We start from the raw sequence: 18,318 nt of genomic DNA on the forward strand, positions 1-18,318 counted from the left end.
CAGGACTCTGGAAGGAGGAGAAAGGAGGAGGGAACTGGAAAGGGGTATATATGCTTGTGCACATGACTGTGAACTTCGTGCATGCTTTTTGTGAACTATCACACTTGCTCCTTCTACCAGTTCATGAATGGTAGAAATAAAAGCCTTTTCTCCGAAACTATTCCTTGAGTGTCTGTTGACTCCCACTTCCCTTTCCCAGGCGCAATTTTTTTTTCTACCCGAGGGCAAAGCCTCATAAGGCTACAAGGGGAAATGCACCACAGAATGCCTTTTTTCATTTGCTCTCTTCGCAGTCCTGTTCAGCACCATTTCTGAGATGGGGTGGGCGGTTGGTTGTGGGGTGGGCGGTTGTGGAAACCGCTGTCAAGGTTCCTGCAGTGGGCGTTCCCTGTCGTTCACGAGAGATGTCAAAAGCCAGCTTAAGCGCATTATTAAAAGGCTGTGCCCCCATTAAAAGCCCTCGGATGTGACCTGGCTCACCCCCTCCCCCGAAGCTCGCCTCTGAGCTGTGCCTTGTTATAAATTCTGCAAATTGGTTCTGCAAATGGAAGGGGGTGGTCGCAGGCTCTTGCAACTGGCAGTCGGTATGGGGGTTGTTCCTGCAGAGACTGTGTGTCAGGCAGCCGAATTGATTGGAGAGGATGAATCGTCCATGCCTGGAAGCTTCAGGGAATTCTGCCATGCCTGGGCACATGTGCATTTGTCTGAAGATGCATTGCTTGAATGGGGGGCTGGGGGGGGGAGGAGTGTGCGTGCAAGGTTCACCCTCCTAACATCTTTGCGCTGATAAACACATGTACACGCCCCCCCCCACATGAGTCAGTCACTGACTTCCCCCGTTTGCAGGCGGCTTCTACTTGAATCTGCCTGAACGCAAGTAGAACCATCCGCACTGTAACAAGTCATTTAGCCCTAAGGCTAATCTCTCTGTAGCTGACAAAAACAGTCAGGTTGACAACGCTAAGTGGTCTAGAGACCGATGATCTGAGCCCAGCTATGGCAACACAAATCTCAACAAGAGTTGTACTGGATTATATAAACAGCCCCATCTCTATATTGATTTCCCCCTAAACTGATTTTTGAATTCTGAATTTATTGTTATTCACGTTTTATACTGTATTTTATGCTGTTTTTTGTTGCATCAATTAAGTGTTTTAAATTTGTTGTTAGCTGCCCTGAGCCCAGTTTTCTGAACTGGGAAGGGTGGGATATAAATAAAAATTTATTATTATTATCCCAGACCCTGCGGTCATCATCTGAGGCCCTTATCCAGGTGCCGCCTCCACGAGCGGTCCGGACAGTGGCAACATGAGAACTGGCTTTTTCTGCGGTGGCTCCCCACTTACAGAACGCTCTGCCCCGGGAGGGTTGCCCGGTGCCATCATTACTGAGAATTAAGGGCCATTGCAGTAGGAGTAAGGGGCCCACCCTGAATCACACCAGCAGAGCCCAGGAGAACCCAGATGGCAGCCCTCCCCCATTTCCTTCCTAGTGGTGAGAGACCAGCAGTGCCTCCTATTTGCCAAGACGCTGCTGTAGAGGTGGCATGGGGGGGGGTGCTGCCAAGGAGGAGGCAGACCCAGCTTCCAAGGAGCACATCACAGGTGTTGCTGCCATCGCGGCAGCATGAGACACGTTACTTAGAGGCCGGATCTGCTGCCCCTGTGAATCCCGCCACCCGAGGCAGTTGCCCCGCTTTGCCTCCTGTGTGGGCCGGCCCTACTTGTTTGCAGCAAGTCTCTTCAGATCTCTGCACAGGCATGGCTGTAAGCGCTGTTGGAGGAGAAACACCTGCGGTTTCCCTCAAAGCCGCTGTCTCACCTGGAACCCACGTCTCCCGACAGGCAGCCGAGCGGGAGATGAAAGCTGGCACGAAGTGTTTAAATAGCTTTATTTCTTAATTTACATAATGCATATATTTATATTTAATTCTTCTTCTTATACTCTGAGATCCATAATCAACTTCATTGCTCTTTAAAATATAAAATAGCCATTTTTCGTCTTATTTGTTTTTGTTTTGCTTCTGAAAGAAAATCAGAAAACTGGTTCGAGTCCTGCCTTGTATAACAAGAAAACGTACGTCACATTTCCATCCCTTTCACCATTTGCCAAAGCGATTGTTTTTAAGTGTCTCTTTACAAGGAAAGAAAGACGGGGGGGAGGACGGAGCAAATGACAAAAGCCCGGCTGTGAGAGGCAGAGTGAAAGGTGGAACATTTGAGGAGATGGGGGGAGATGATGAGGGTGGAGGTCAAGATTACTTTCCCATCTTGCGTGGTGATGCTTTGACCTGATTTATGCTCTGAGAGCGCACCTTTTTCTTAATGTTCTTCTGTGGCTGAAATTCAGACCATGGTAATATCTTCCCCTCCAGGCCCTGATAGCTATGCTCTCCCTGCCACAGCACCATTCTCTCTGGCAAATAAATTCAGCCTAATCCCAGAGCTGGCTCATAGCTTTCCAATGCAAAAGTGGGTGCGTATAATAAACAGTAAACCTAGTTCCACTGTCTCTTTGCTTTGTATTTTTTAGTTTCCTATGTGCCTGTAGCCTGCTCCAGGCTTTCTACATCCAAGTCAAGTAAACAGGTGAAGGGGGAACAAATGTCCTACACAAACCCACCCCCTGCTGCTATTCCTGTTGAGCTCCCTGCACATTTTGGAGTCCTCATCCTCGGGGGTTCATGCACAGAAGAGGCTCCCTGCTTCAGAAGTTTGCCCTCCGACACACCTGACTTGCGGTGTCTATGTGTGTGTGAAGCTAGCTTGCTTGTCTGCACCACCCCACTCGGCTGCAGAAAGCTTGTAGCACCAACAACAGGAAGTTGAAGGGGCTGACACCTCTATCAGGGATCTGTCGTGGAGAAGTGGCACCGTGTACCATGCAACTTAGGGTCGTGGGTGGCGCTGTGGGTTAAACCACAGAGCCTAGGACTTGCCGATCAGAAGGTCGGCGGTTCGAATCCCCGTGACAGGGTGAGCTCCCGTTGCTCGGTCCCAGCTCCTGCCCACCTAGCAGTTCGAAAGCACGAAGTGCAAGTAGATAAATAGGTACCACTCCAGTGGGAAGGTAAACGGAGTTAACGTGCACTGCTCTGGTTCGCCAGAAGCAGCTTAGTCTTGCTGGCCACATGACCTGGAAGCTGTCTGCGGACAAACGCCAGCTCCCTCGGCCAATAAAGCGAGATGAGCGCCGCAACCCCAGAGTCGTCTGCGACTGGACCTAATGGTCAGGGGTCCCTTTACCCTTTTTACCATGCAACTTGGCAGGCCCTTCGTCTTCCAAGGTACTACAACCTTTCAGCAGAGCCTTGAACCCCCACAGGAGTCACTACCCTCCTGGCCCTTGCAAGAGGTGGGAGGCAATATTCCTGACTATATGTGCATGTTCACTGACAAGAGATGGCTGATGTTAAATCCAACACACCAGAAATCGCCCCTGCTGCTAACCCTCACGTTCTTTCTGCTTCTCTGAGTGAGTTGACAGGCGCTACCGGGAGCCAATCAGGATCTTTCTGAAAACACAAATTTCTTGGAACAGCAGAGGCTGGAGATTTTGGGATCTGGGTGGGATCACTGTGGCTCCACCACAGCCTGCCCTACTCAAAGCGTTCCCCAACATCAACCTACTCCCATAGCATTTGACTCCAGCAGGAAACAGCGGTTCTTCTCCGACCTGACCTTGACTCAAAAGCAGCAACTATCTCACATTCACTTGCATTTAAAGAAACGGACACTCTGGGCAGCTTCATTTCTGACCCGGAGGACCATCAGTAGGTAGGTAACGTTCTCGGCTAAAGCTGCCCACGCCGCCGCTTTCCCTGTTGCTTCTCCCCACCCCTCAAAGGGCTTGAAATTACGCTTGGATTCCCCAGTAGAAAGTTAAAACACCAAATTCCTGGCCAAGACCAAACCCTGCAGTGGCCTTGAGGTAGCTCCAGCAGCTTCCTGCTAGTGCAAAGAACACCTTTAAATAATATATATATATGTATGTATGTGAATATGCCCAGCCGGCCCAATCTTTTTGACTTCCTGCAGAAAGTGTCCTATGCCATGATTCAATAATACAAAATGGATCTTGGCTTTCACAACCCAAAGCCGAGGCTCTGCTTCTCCAACTAGGATGACGCCTCTGGATGGAGACAAAAGATGGATGGCAAGAGCAGCAGTGTGTTCAATGGGGCAGGGAGTCTTTGCCATTGACCCAAGGGAGCATCTTCATGGAGTTGAAAGCAAAGCTGTACACCGGTCCTCCAAGTGACTTCTTTTTGGGAAAGATGCCAGCCAGGAAGGTCCCTTCCCTCTGGAGCAGGGGAGATGGGAGATCTTCTTTAGGCAAGACCGCAAAAGCACAGGACTCCACGTCTGAAGTAACACCATGTTGCTGCGTAATCGGTTCCCCGGGATGAATTTCTCACGGCTCCATGTTCCGGGAAGGGTGGATCGGAGGGGGCAGGGTGTCTCCTGCAGGTGCTCGTTTTGGGGTTCGGCGGCCGCCGGAGCTCACAAAAGCTTTCCTTCATCATCCGGGACGTCAGCTGTGCAGAAGGGAACAAAGGCAAGTTGTTAGCGTGGAAGAAAGGAGACACACAGGGAGCAAGGGAGACAGTTGGATGTGTATTAGCTCGGACCACTAACGGGAATATGTGTGGCCATAATCCAACGGGCTGCAGAACTGGGCCAGAAGTAAGGGAGGGAAGACAGGTTCAGTTGTTTTCTATGGAAGTCTGCTGCATCAGGCAATTTGCTTACAGTGGTACCTCTGGTTGCAAATGGGATCCGTTCTGGAGGCCTGTTCACAACCTGAAAAGAACGCAACCCACGTCTGCGCACGCGCGGGTCGCGATTCACTGCTTCTGCGCATGCATGTGACGGCATTTTGCGCGTCTGTGCATGCGGCAAAACCCGGAAGTAACCCTTTCCGGTACTTCCAGGTCGCCGCGGGACACAACCTGAAAACGCACAACCTGAAGCAAATGTAACATGAGGTATGACTGTATTTGTAAAGATGGAAATACAGGAGGATGGTAAGGGCCTGACTTCATTCCTGGTTTCAATGTAGGATTTTAAAATTCCATGCTTGGGCAATTTTATCAACTCAGATAGCCCAAGACTTAGAAGTTACCTAAACAGGGTTTTATTCTCCTGTTCCTCATGACGGCACACGGCTGTAAGCGGTGATAAGTCTTAGGCTTAATTTTCCTTTATAGCTGCTTCAGATACAAAGCAATTTTTTAGGACATGGATCTGTTCCGATCAGGCCCTTATTAAATACACCACTATGCCAAAGTATTAAGTTCTGCTGATCTAGTCTGTTCTTGCAAAATTAAAGAGTGAACATGGCATTCTCCTCTAGCAATGAGTGACAACCTGTAATTAAATTGTGACTCTCTCAATTTATTTTACAACAGTCACATCCTGTCTGTGCAGTGAGAGAGCTCAAGCTGGTAAACACTGGCATTCCCAGGTGGCCTTCCATCCAGGAACTGACTAGTCCCAGATCAGCTTAGCTTCAGTGAAGGGCCTACATCTCCCCTCAGCTACAGCTCATGTGGTGCTCCCACTTATGTGCTATAAGACCAGACAAGTTTTTTCCCCAGAGGCTTTTTACATGCAAACATATGCAATGGTTTGTTACATGCAAATATATGCAATGAAACTATTATTTAAGCAATACAATATTTAAGCCACATTTTGAAACTGGGATCAGCTAAAGGAAGCAAGAGGCTCACCCAGTTTTGAACCCCCAGAGTGGGAAAAGCCATTGTGGACTTGGAGGTGGGGATTTGGAGCAGGAAAATGGCTTCCACTTCTAGAGGCTAACTGCTCCCTCTGAAGTGGCATTTTCTGTATTAAAAATGGAAGGGCTGCTGAGCTACTAATACACTTGAAAAGCCTGTTTGCCTAATAATGTACCTAAAGTGATTAAAAAAGACTAAAAGGACTGTCAAATGAATCCCTTGGTGTTCATACGATTAAATTTAATCGCAACTGTAAGAGCTACTTAATAGGATTGTGCAAAGGCTCCTACTGGGATGGCCGGATTCCTTTTATGACTCCAGTAGATGCCCTGCGCAGCCTTTCGCTGCTTCCTTCTAGGAATGATCTGTTCAATTTAAGAGTCACTGAGGGGAGCCTTGAAGTCCGCCTACTCAAACCCACTGCATTTCCAATGCATGGATAGAGAAGCAACTCAATTCAGCATACCTTTAAAGCCAAACATTTCCCATTTTGTCGTCCTGAAAGGAATATGCACGAATCAAAGGAGCCAAGCCTTCAAAATTCGCACTCATCCGAATTTTTCAATGCCCTATAAAGCTTTACGGACACAAACGTTTCCGCCTTGTGGTTTCACAGGCTTCCTGGCCGCAAGGAAGCCTTAGGCCAGAGGTTCTCAACCTGTGGGTCCCCAGATGTTGTTGGACTACAGCTCCCATCATCCCTGAGCTCTGGCCTTGCTAGCTAGGGGTGATGGGAGTTGTAGTCCAACAACATCTGGAGACCCCACAGGTTGAGAAAGGCTGCCTTAGGCGATATGCTCATTAATGGCTTAAAACACTGCAAGATATACACACACACACACACACACATCCCTAATTACCCTTCAAATCACGTTTGCATGTCATTGTACACATTGCTACAGTCGGATGTGTTTCTGAGCTGCCTTCAGTCAGCTGAGATGCATCTTCATATATGGCTTATGTTTTCAAATCAGATCGAAGCTGTTTTTAGGGTAAATGCCCCCAAATGCAACATTTCTCCCCCCCCCAAAAAAAAACCCTACAAGACAGCTGGACTGTGGCTAATTTCATGCGCACATGGCTTCACAAACCAGGAGCAGGAGTGCACTGGCTGCAGAGTAAATGGAGATGTCTATCCAGGCTGTGGGCATAGGGCTCTCTGTGAAGACAATCACAGAATCATAGAACTGTAGGGCTGGAAGGGACCCCAAGGGTCATCTAGTCCAACCCCCCGTAATGCAGGAATCACAGCTAGAGAATCAAGATGGCCATCCAACGTCTGTTTAAAAACCTCCAGTGAAGGCCTTTGAAGGTTGTGTGTTCCACTGTCAAACAGTTCTTACTGTCAGAAAGTTCTTCTTTCTGCCCAGAAGTGGAAAGAAGAGAACGTACCAACGAAAGAAGAATGGAGGACTAAGATGATAGACTATGCTGAAATGGCAAAACTTTCTGGGTAAGATCAGGCACCAAGATGGAGAAAAAATGTAATAATGAATGGGGATTTTTTTTATAGATTATTTTAAAGAGCACAGTAAAAATGTGGAAGCATAAGCAGGATTGTTGTAGCATTTATGAACTGAGGGTGGAATTATGATGTGAAAAATAATTTGAAATTAAGTGGAAATATAATTAGATGCATGGGAAATAAAGGGGGGAATGGAAATCGGTGGGGGGGAGTCAATGCAAATTTGGATTTGATATGTAAGCATATGAAAATTGTTATCAGAAAAAAATGAAAATATAGATATAAATGGGGATGTGGGTGGCGCTGTGGGTTAAACCACAAAGCCTAGGGCCTGCCGATTGGAAGGTCGGCGGTTCAAATCCCTGCGACAGGGTGAGCTCCCGTTGCTCGGTCCCTGCTCCTGCCAACCTAGCAGTTTGAAAGCACCTCAAAGTGCAAGGAGATAAATAGGTACTGCTCCGGCGGGAAGGTAAACGGTGTTTACGTGCGCTGCTCTGGTTCGCCAGAAGCGGCTCAGTTATGCTGGCCACATGACCCGGAAAAACTGTCTGCAGACAAACGTCGGCTCCCTTGGCCAGTAAAGCGAGATGAGCGCCGCAATCCCAGAGTCATTCATGACTGGACTTAACTGTCAAGGGTCCTTTACCATTTTTATAAATATAGATATGAAAGTTCTTGTTTCTAAGGTTTTGTCCATCAATCAATGTTTATTAAGGCAAACAGCCAGCACACTCCTAAGGTTTTGTCAGAATCTCCTCCCTTGCATTTTGGATCCATTGGCTCAGTTCCTACCCTCTGGAGCAGCGGAAAGCAAGCTTGCTGTCTCTTCCATGTGGCAGCCCTTCAGGTATTTGAAGATGCTCCCCTTCAACACATTTAGCTCCCCTTCAACACATCACCCCAAAGGCCCGGCAACCACCTTCCAACCTGCACACACACACAGAAGACCCACACATCTCTTTTGGTTTACTCACCGCCTTAGACTTTCACAGAGGCTGGAGGCATCATGAGTTGATTTACTCTGCAAAGCAAGAGGGGGAAGGAAAGGTATCAGCATGTTCCAAAAATTAAAAAAACCACAGAAACTTTACAGACATAGACCCTGACATCGAGAGCAGCCGTCACTGGGTGCTCAACCAGAGAATACTGAAGCCCATCCTGCTGGCTCACTTGTCATTTTTGGACAGGCGAGCCATTTGTGGAAGAGAAAAAGAAAACAGGCAAGCAGAAACGGCATCGCACTGGGCATCCCTCCCACGATGGCCATACAAGAGTCGCGCTGCTCCCACACTGGGAACAGTCAAAGACCCAGCAGCATAAACTCCCCAAAGGTTTCTGCAAGCGATGTCACCCCTTCTTTAGCTGGGGGAGATGGTTGTTTTTGTACAGTGCATGTTGACAAGCCATCTTTGGACGACTCCCTGCCTGTCATCCATCCATCCCCTCTGGCAATACAACAACATCTGCCTATTTCCTGTCCTTTCCTCACTCCCCATTATCTATTTGTGAGAAAGGATAACAAGCACAGCGTGCCAAGCAGGGGTCTCGGATTACTGGCACAAGATATTAGAGGCAGGGTTGTGTGTGTGTGTGTGTGTGTGTGTGTGTGTGTGTGTGTTTAATAAAATGGCTATAACACTTTTCTAAAGAGAGAACAGAAGAGAAAAATCAGACGACAGGCCAGCACACAGGAACAGAAAACAGAAAACCAAACCAGCCGCTCAATAAAGTGAAAAAAACAAGACAGCTTAGTATTAAAGTTAGAAAAAGCTAAAACAACAACCACCCCAAACTTCAATTTTTTAAAAAGAAGACCACCACACATTTGGCGCCAGGTCTAAAGCAATGCTGGCCTCCTTTGCCTGGGCTGCTTGAACCTGGGCACACAAAGCACAATTCCTGCTGGCATTGCCCCTCAAGGGCTTGGGTGCTGTCAGGTGTTGGTCTGGTTGCTCGAGAGCAAACAGGCAAGACTCCGACCTGTCTTTTCCAGCTTTACTATTAGTCCAAAATAATTACAGTAAAGAGCGTCGCAAGTTCATGTCTGGCTCAGTCGCTAGCAGAATCTGGGAGTGGGCGGTCCATGTACCTCCACCAGCATAACAGCTGTGTGACCCCCCCATCCTTCTCCCTTCTCTGTGCCGAAACCTACTGCGCAGAGTGGGCGCTGGCAAAGGGGTGCTTCCCTCCTCTCCAGCTTGCTCAGGGTTGATGTTGAGGCTCTCCCTAGCATCTCCTGGCCCCTGCACCTCCTCCCCACTGGAGGCGGGGCTTTCCTCCTCGCCAGAGGAGGAACTGCTTCGCAAGATCTTCGGAGGTTCCCTATAACACAACTGCCCTTCCACCTCTCGCCTCTGAGCTGATGGCAGTTCCCTGACAGGTGTTCTAAGGGCGGAAAGCAGCAGTGCTTGGAGAGGGGGCGTTGTGAGCTGTGAGGCCCCCATGGATGCTTCCCCAGGACACCCTCTGCAGCACAGACTGCAGTCGCTGCATCCATCATGAGAAGGGCTGGGGAGCCTGTGGCCCACTAGGTGCTGCTAGCCCGCGACTCCCATCCTCCTTGACCATAAGCCAGGCTGACTTGGGACAACAGGAGTTGAAAGCCCACGAATATCTGGAGGGTCACAGATTCCCCTGCCTGACTGTAAAGGAACAATTTGAGGGCCATAAGGCCTGCCTTGTACTTGAGGTAAACCTGATGAACACGCTCCAAATAATAATAATTATAATCATATTCCCAAGCTTGGAAATACTGCTCTTGTCACCACCCTCTTGTCATTGAAAGCAGCTTGGACCGGTTACCTGAGAGCCCTACTATAGCTCCACGTGGGATGTCTTATTTAAGTCGCTTTGAGTTTAATTTAAAAAGCGACAAATAAGTGCAGTAAATAACTAAAAACAAACCTACTCCAACCTACTGGGGACAGATCTCCTTTATAAGCAGCCCTCCCAAACAAAACTATTTTTCTTGAGATTGCAAATCTTTTTGTTCCTTAAAGAGGGGGAGGCAGCGACATCCTTTTCTGCTATTTTCTGAAAGGAAATAAGCTGCCATTGTTTTCTTTTAAAAATAAAAAAAAAGTAGCAGAAAAGTAGAGAAAAATGAGATCTTGGAATTCAGAAAAGCTCTTTGTCTGCTGTAGCCTTCTGCAGGTTTTTTTTGTTTTGTTTTGTTTTGCTTTTGGAAAACACCCCTGTCCTGTTGTCTGTTCCACCTTCTCACTCACTATAATATAGCTTGCTGCTTGCAGGAATCTGTAGTGTTTAATCCAGGACGGACTAAAACTCATTCCACAACCTTTGCGAACTTCTACAATTAAGGAGGATTTGCAGCAGCTGCTATTTTATTCCCGCCTACCTGCTCCAAAATGAGTCATTCAATTATTTCTAAAGGTATGTGAAAAAGGGATCTAATTTGATGCCCTGAAAGCTTTCCTGGAGAACCCTCAGGGCGTCTTTGCGCTTCTGTGCCCCTTCTACTGGTAAACCGCTGGTTTCAGCGGTATGCTGCAATTTCCCCATATGTCACCAGCCTGCATTTTGACCCTTCCACGTGTCACCTCCTGGCGTTGTCTTACTTTCTACGGCACTGGGAAGAAAGCCAAAAGCAGCATCACGTTCATTGTAGGAACTTCAGGTGAGCCCTGGGCCCAGGGATGGGATGCGTAAACCTGTCAACTGCAGTTTTGCTTCTCCACGTTTCCACACCTCTTTGCCATTTTTAAAAGTTCTCAGGAAAATTCACCAGCATTTTAGTGCAAATTTCTCCCATGCACATTTTAGTACTCAGTTCTGCCAAATATATGAATTTTTGCAATGCATTTTCCTGCAACATAATGCATTTTGTGCATTACCTCCACTCATATATGCATTTTAAAATGCACACTTATGTGCATGCCTTTTTTTAAATGCGTTCTTGTTTTTTTAAAAACAGGATTAATTTAGGGGTGGGGGGGATCTGTGGCACACCACAAGTTTTTGGACTCCAATTCCCATCAGCCGCAGCAGCAAGGCAAATGGTCAGGGATGATGGGCTTTGGAGTCTAGCATCACTGGAAGGCTACCCCTGATCTCCCCAATGAATCTGCTAAATGTTACAGCCCAAGAAAAGCGGAAAGGAGGAAAGGCCTGAGTTGATTGAGCTAAAAATATTCCATCTAGTTACATATTGCTTGATAAGCAATGACAGTGACTCCAAGCCTTTAAGGGAGCTGGCTGTGCTTTAGGAACCAAAGGCCGGTTTGCTCAAAGGAAAAGTCACAACCGATTAGGCCACTTGAAAACGTTAGTGAAAGAATGAGAGAGGATGCTGTTCCTGAACAGATCTGGGAGACTCATGCGTTGAAGGCCAGCCAGGGGATTGGACATATTAATGGAGGATAAGAGGGCCTTACCAGTAGTCATTTGTTACGAAGGGATAGACAGAATGGTGTGGCCGCCCCCTCGACTTTATGGAGTTTTATTTGAAGGAGTCCTTTATTTCCAACTTACAAAGCATGGGTTATTAAATTGGCTTGTGCACAGTTAAGATTAACCACAGTTTAGCATTCAGATGCAACACTAAACTGCAGTCAATCAAAAACGGAAGTGAGAGCTTCCCGACTCATGGCCATGCTGGAGGAGTCAAGGGGAGCACATGAATCCAAGACTTGCTTTGGCTCATTCTAAATAACTGGTTGTGTTTGAGTGCTACACTAAACAACAGTTCATCACATCATCCAGATGTGGCCAGCTACTCAGCCCTGATTTGTCTCTTTCTGCCACTGCTATCTCCAATGCTTCTCTCAAGGTTTTTACCTTCCCGGCCTGTTTTGCTTCAACAATTTGAAGGGGAGAGGGATTCAGGCCTGTCGTCTAGCTCCTTTTCCTTCTGGAGGAAAACTCGGGAGGATAAAAGCCAGCATTAAAAAAGAGAACAAAATCAGTAGCGTTCCCTTCTCTCTTCCCCAGGCAGCAAAGCATCAAGGGCTCTTCATTAAGCAACCAAGTGTCGAGACAGAGATAAAACTCCAAAAGACAATGCTGCCCTACACTTTCAGCAATTAGGACTGAAGCTGAAAGCTTGCCATTCTCCTCCTTATAACGGCAAATTTGCATACGGACAACCTATATACCAGGTGCCTGCAAGAAAGTTGTTCTACTCCAACTCCCATCAGCCTAAGCCAGCAGGGCTAAAGTCAGGGCTGATGGGAGTCATAGTCCGAGGCTAGATAGCTCAGTCGGTAGAGATTGAGACTCTTAATCTCAGGGCTGTGGGTTCAAGCCCCATGTTGGGTGAAGAAATTCCTGCATAATAGTTTTCAACAAGCAGAGAGTTGCCATTTTGCACGGAGGAGCAGTCCATACCATGAACCCCTTCTGACCTGTAGTGGTACAATGCGAGGCACACCTCAAAGAGAACTAGCCCCTGGAGTCCGAAACCATCAATGGCTACCCCAGTACTGTGATAAGCCCTTCTCATCTTGCACAGCCTAATTGGTTGCAAAACAAAGATCTGCCGCCTCCAAATCATCTGCCCTAATCATTCTTAAAGGATGCACTCATCATCGCTCCTCCACACTTGTAAAAGCTGCTAAAAGCCTGCCAATATTTCTGTCACACAGGAATATTCACAAACACACTGAGAGGGGGGAAATGTCAAAACTGTGTGTGCACATGTTTGCAACTGCTTTTGAAGCTGTTGTGTCACATTTTGGTACATCGCAAATATTCGGCAGTTTACTTTCCTGGGTGACACCAGATTAAATGCGAAGAACTCGGGAACTGGGGCAAATCAGCCTGTTGTCTGAGCTTGAAATGGACCCTCGTCTCCTGATATCTGTGAAAACGAGTGTTGCATACAGTACATAACCCACAAAAGGTTGGGGGCCGCTGGCATAGAACATCTCAAGGCAACTTTAGACAGCTCTGATCATAGCTGGACATTTTAAGCATTTGCCCCAGGTATGTTCCACAGAGCTACAAGCCAGCTCTATGCTTCATTTACATACATCAATACTTAAAAAACCACAACACTTCAGGACTTTTCAAATACCACTTCGAAACTTAAAAGACTGTTTCAATACCACTTGTCTTTGTTTTAATGGCAGCTGGAAGATTTTTAGTTGATTAGGCTGCTTAACAAAGATTTCAAACTTTCTGCTTTATGTGTGATTTTTACACTGAATTTGTCTACATTATTCTGTGTTACACTTTTATTTCTGTTTTAAACCTAATTGCTGTATAACAACTAATACCAGTGAACTAATACCAGTGTACTGGAAGAAGCAAAGATCATCAGTGCTGAAGCAATGATTCTTCAACATCAACTTCGTTGGACTGGTCATGTTGTACGGATGCCTGATTATCGTCTTCCAAAGCAACTACTCTATTCCGAACTTAAAAATGGAAAGCGTAATGCTGGTTGTCAACAAAAGAGGTTTAAAGACTGTCTCAAGGCAAATCTAAAAAAAATGTAGTATAAACACTGACAATTGGGAAACGCTTGTGAGCGCTCCAATTGGAGAACAGCCTTTACCAAAGGTATCATGGGCTTTGAATAATAATAAATAATAATAATAATATTTATTATTTTTACCCCGCCCATCTGGCCGGGCTTCCCCAGCCACTCTGGGCGGCATCCAACAAAATATTAAAATACTGTAATGCATCAAACATTAAAAGCTTCCCTAAACAGGGCTGCCTTCAGAGGAAGGCATGCTTGGCAAATCCACACTGTGATCAACTCCCGCCTGGAAACCAATGTCCCTATTGTGGAAGGACGTGTGGATCCAGAATTGGCCTCCACAGTCACTTACAGACTCATTGTTAAAACCATGTTTTATGGAAGACAATCTTACTCGGCTACGAGTGATTGCCAAAGCAGCGGCAGCAGCAGCAGCAGCCGTATAATGTTTAGGGAACTTACATTATGAAGGGGCAGGCAAATGCAAGTAACACCTTAACCTCTCTATAATTGGAAGTGTGTGAGAGAGAGAAAGAGAAAGACAGGGAGAGCATCTATCTTTTCATCCACTTGTCAAGCACTCTTCTTATAACTGTGATTATAGGGCAGTCAAGAGGTCTTAAGGGACACTCCATCTTAACCCTAGGATTTTGAAACAAGCAGTCTTTCAAGCCCCAACCTGTGCAGGCCAGCATGCGCTCAGAACGCGACACCCAGATTAATTCGTTAGCGAAGCCTGCGACCTTCGACCCCTTGTGTCCCGGCCTTGCTTATGATAAATGGGTTTAATCTAAAGCTTATGTGCTGGAACCTATGATCAACGAATAGGTCCGCAAACCACTTATGTGCAGCCTTTCTCCAGGCTTGCCATTGGTGGGATAAATCAGGGTCTTGCTCTGAATCCAATTGGGGAATACACATATCGACAAATGATTCTGATTTCCAGGTAGGATTTTAGACACAGAGGGGGCTTTCTGGAAGGTATCCGCTGCGACTGGCTACACTTCTCTCTCTTTTTTGCTTACCGTACTTTTCCGTGTATAACAAGCCCCCATGTATAAGATGCCCCTATTTTGCGGGACTCAAAATTAAGAAAATTGGGGGGGATTGCCCTGAGTTATTGAGCTTTTTTTGGGGGGGGGAATTGCCTGGCCAATGCTGCCAGTAGCACACGTTGCAGAAGCCAACAATAGTCAGCCCCCTCGCCACCAGCAGCCGCCAATCACCCGCCCAATTGACGCAACAACAGCCAATCGACAGCAGCCCTCGCCGCAGCCACCAATCACCAGAACAATCGCCGCAAACAACCTCCCACTCGTGGCAGCAACCAATCACCTGTCCCCACTCTGAACTGCCCATGTATAAGACGACCCCAATTTTTAAACATTATTTTAACAGGAAAAAACCTTGTCTTATACACAAAAAAGAACGGTACCTGGAGACAATTCTTATCAGATTTACGGGTGAAGTAAAATATCTGCTTATAGATATGTGAAGGAGATGCATCTTATATGAGAGCTCAAATCGACAACGGCAAGCATAAAAGGAGGTTCTTTGTAAACAGAAAAATTGCAGCCCCTCCAGCACCTTCTCTGTGACTGGCTGGGAGGCCAGAGTCCCAGTTTGTAAGTCAATCAAACGGTGCAAAGAAGGACCTGACCATTGTTCTGAGAAAGAGAGAGACTGGAAAGAAGCATGTAAGTCAAAATAATTATAGCAAATACTGGTAACAAGAGGAATTTGCGTCAGCATCTTTTTGATGATGCAGTTCTCCAACCAGGCAATGTTTAAAAAATGCACGTATTAGCGGAAAGTGTGCATAAAAATGAAAGTATTGGTGAAAACAATATAGAAAAATGACTTGCAAAAATGCTATTTTGCACTTGCAAAAATATGTACAGTACATTAGTCCAAACTACACACAAAAATGTGCTTATTAGGAGAAATTCACACTAAAATGCTACGAATTTTTATGAGAATTTTTTTTTTAAGTATCACAAATTGCTGCAGAAATGTGGTGGACTGAACTAATTATTGGAAAAATGAAAAACGGAGAGAAGCAAAATGGACGGATCCTTCCACCCCTAATGCCTGCTGAATAATACCTCCTAGGCCAGTCAGAATGGAAAGAGGAAGGATGTCAGAAGGGAGACAGAAAATAAAAATAGACAGGTTGGTACCAGAGCATCTCTCTAGAGAGAACTCACAGAGGGCAGAATTTGGATGCCTCTGGTTTTCAGAAACAAAATCAGCTGGAACACTCCTCAGAAGACCCAGCTTGGACTAGATAGCACCGAGGATCTACCTGGCTGAGATCAAGGACCGAATCTACCACAAAATCATTAATCTGCCCGTTGCCAGGAAGGGGCTGGAGAATGTGATCACAGGGACATAAGAAGATCCTGCTGGATGAGCCCATCTAACCCAACATCTTGTTTTCACAGAGGCAAACCAGAGGCAAAAAGGAGGTTCTTAGGTTGTGGGGGGGAATCAAAACTTCTGAGTTCAGAATCAAGCATGCAGACTGGTCAGGCAAAGGAGGAATGCCAGAGATTTTATCTGCTTGCATAATTTCAGTTTGATATTTGAGCTCCTTCAAGGCGAAGTGGTAAACACAAAACACCCCCTTTCTGGACCCTGTAACCAGAAGTGACATCAAGAAATCTTTGGCAAACGCCAATTCCTGCCTGCAGAGGCAGCCAGAAAGGCATTTGGCAGTGACATCTGTGAGTTACATTTTAGGGTTACAGTTCTCTGATTCAGGCACCCGCAAAAAATGACTCTTCAAGGAACCATTGGAAGCTGGCCACAAGTCTCTCCACACAACTTACTTACACATGCTGTGTTCCTTAAATCTCATAAGGAGATTATCATATCGCTCCTTCCAGGAGAGACATTGCTAAAGGACTCACAGCGCAGTCTGATGACAAATACCTGCATTAAAATGTGCATATTCTTATCGGCATGTCTTGATGACTCTGGGAAATTAACAAGGCCAGGCTGGGCTGAGGACCCACCAGCACTGCAATTTTTGCAGCTGCCTTATAAGCAAAAGGTTTTTCTTTGGAAGCTTAAAAGCAGTTCAAAAGAGGTATTGTAAAGCTGGAGAAGGTTCTGAAAAGGGCAACCGGAAAGATCAAGGAGATGGAGTGATTCCCTTACAAAGAAAGGTTGCAGCAGTTGGGAATTTTGAGTTTAGCAAAAAGGCAAGAGATGACACAGTAGAAACTTACAAAATTATGCATGATGTGAAGAAAGCAGACTGAAAAACCTTATTCTCCCTCTCTCCTAACACCAGAACTCGTAGACCTCCAATCAAGCTAAATGTTGGAAGGTTCAGGAGAGATAAAAGAAAGTCCTTCTTCACACAGTGCCTAGTTAAACTATGGAACTCACGTCCACATGAGGCAGTGATAGCCACCAACTTGGAGGGCTTCAAAAGAGGGTTGGGCCAATTCATGGAGGATCAGCCTGTCAATGGCTAGTAGCCATGATCGCTATGTTCTGCCTCTACTGGAAACCACAGGAGGGGAGAGGACTGCTCTTGTGCTCCTGCTTGCCAGTTTCCCACATACATCTAGTTGGCCACTGTGAGAACAGAATGATGGACAAGATGGGCCTTTGGCCTGATCTTTCAGGCTTTTCTTATGGTATTAAAAGTGGGTTGGGAAGGGTAGAAGATTGGGGACCTCCAGTAAAAGACGCTGGGATTGTGACCCCTGGGCCACCCACCAACAACAGCCCTGCTCTCAGGCAAGAGATCCCAGAACATATACCAAAATGCGTATTTTAGGGTAAAGTCCCCCAAGTATGCAAATTGCATACAAAAAGACATCTTCACTATACAGCTTTCATTTTATGCTGAAGATACACCTCTTTGCCCTGGTCTTTCGCGCTTGAGATGATGGGCTCCATAATCCACGCAAGGTGACCAAAGCTACTTGACATCTCAGATTGCATCCCTGAAACCCTGGAACCTTAGTGTGCTGTGCATCTAAAATTTTTATTATTAATTATTGTTGTTATTAGGTTGATTAGTAATCTTGTGCAATACTCAAATCCCTGCAGACCTCTAGCATCGTCCAACAACCCCCACTCAGAAAATGTATCTAGGGAAGAGGACTTGTGGAAATGTTGCTTCTATAGAAAGCTCACTCTCTAACCAGAAGACCCTGTAGCATATTTATTGTCGTCGTCATTGCTGAGGGTAAAACGCCTACCATAAACGTGTGGACTTTCTTGAAGCTTTTATAGAGCAATGCAAAACAGGATGAAGCAGAGTCATGATTCAACACCTGTGAATCTGCAGCGGACTGGAGACACACAGATCTGGCCGCCCCTATCCCTGACCCCAACCACAAAAGAGGTATTCCTCCTTTCCCGCCCCACAGGGAGGAAATGTCTCTTCCAAGATTGTGCAACAGGTGCACGTGTCGCCCACAAACAAAAGCTAGCAAGCTTTCTTCCTTCATAACTTTCGGCTTTCTCAGGCACAAATCTATGCAGGTTGAGCATCATCTAATTCCGTCAAAATAAGGTTGCGTTGTAGGAAAAAAACAGGCTCGTTAGAATTAAAAGAGTCGGGATCCTAAATGCAATAGTGCTCAGCTGCAGGGAGTGCACGGGTGTCGTGACACAGAAATTCATGCAGTGCTATTGCAAAGCCTT

The 18,318-nt window shown here is 46.3% G+C and overlaps 1 protein-coding gene and 1 long non-coding RNA gene across 3 annotated transcripts in view; one reads left to right on the top strand and one right to left on the bottom strand.

Annotated features, from left to right (window-relative positions):
* Window positions 1-4,370: 4,370 nt before the first annotated feature.
* Window positions 4,371-18,318, bottom strand: part of SPNS2 (SPNS lysolipid transporter 2, sphingosine-1-phosphate) — a gene marked incomplete at its 5' end in the record, with an annotated part of 99,064 nt that continues 85,116 nt past the window's right edge. For both annotated transcript variants that reach the window (XM_080983038.1, XM_080983037.1), the window contains 2 exons: window positions 4,371-4,537; window positions 8,180-8,226. In XM_080983038.1, coding sequence (XP_080839164.1) covers window positions 8,184-8,226 — 43 coding nt within the window. In that variant the 3' untranslated portion in view covers window positions 4,371-4,537; window positions 8,180-8,183. The remainder of the gene's footprint in view (window positions 4,538-8,179; window positions 8,227-18,318) is intronic.
* Window positions 10,006-15,860, top strand: LOC308464200. Its single transcript, XR_013979945.1, has 2 exons — window positions 10,006-11,891; window positions 11,928-15,860. It is a non-coding gene; the product is annotated as an uncharacterized lncRNA (long non-coding RNA).

Source organism: Podarcis pityusensis (genome assembly GCF_964106645.2).
Source record: "Podarcis pityusensis genome assembly, chromosome: 15".
NCBI classification, from domain to species: Eukaryota; Metazoa; Chordata; class Lepidosauria; order Squamata; family Lacertidae; genus Podarcis; species Podarcis pityusensis.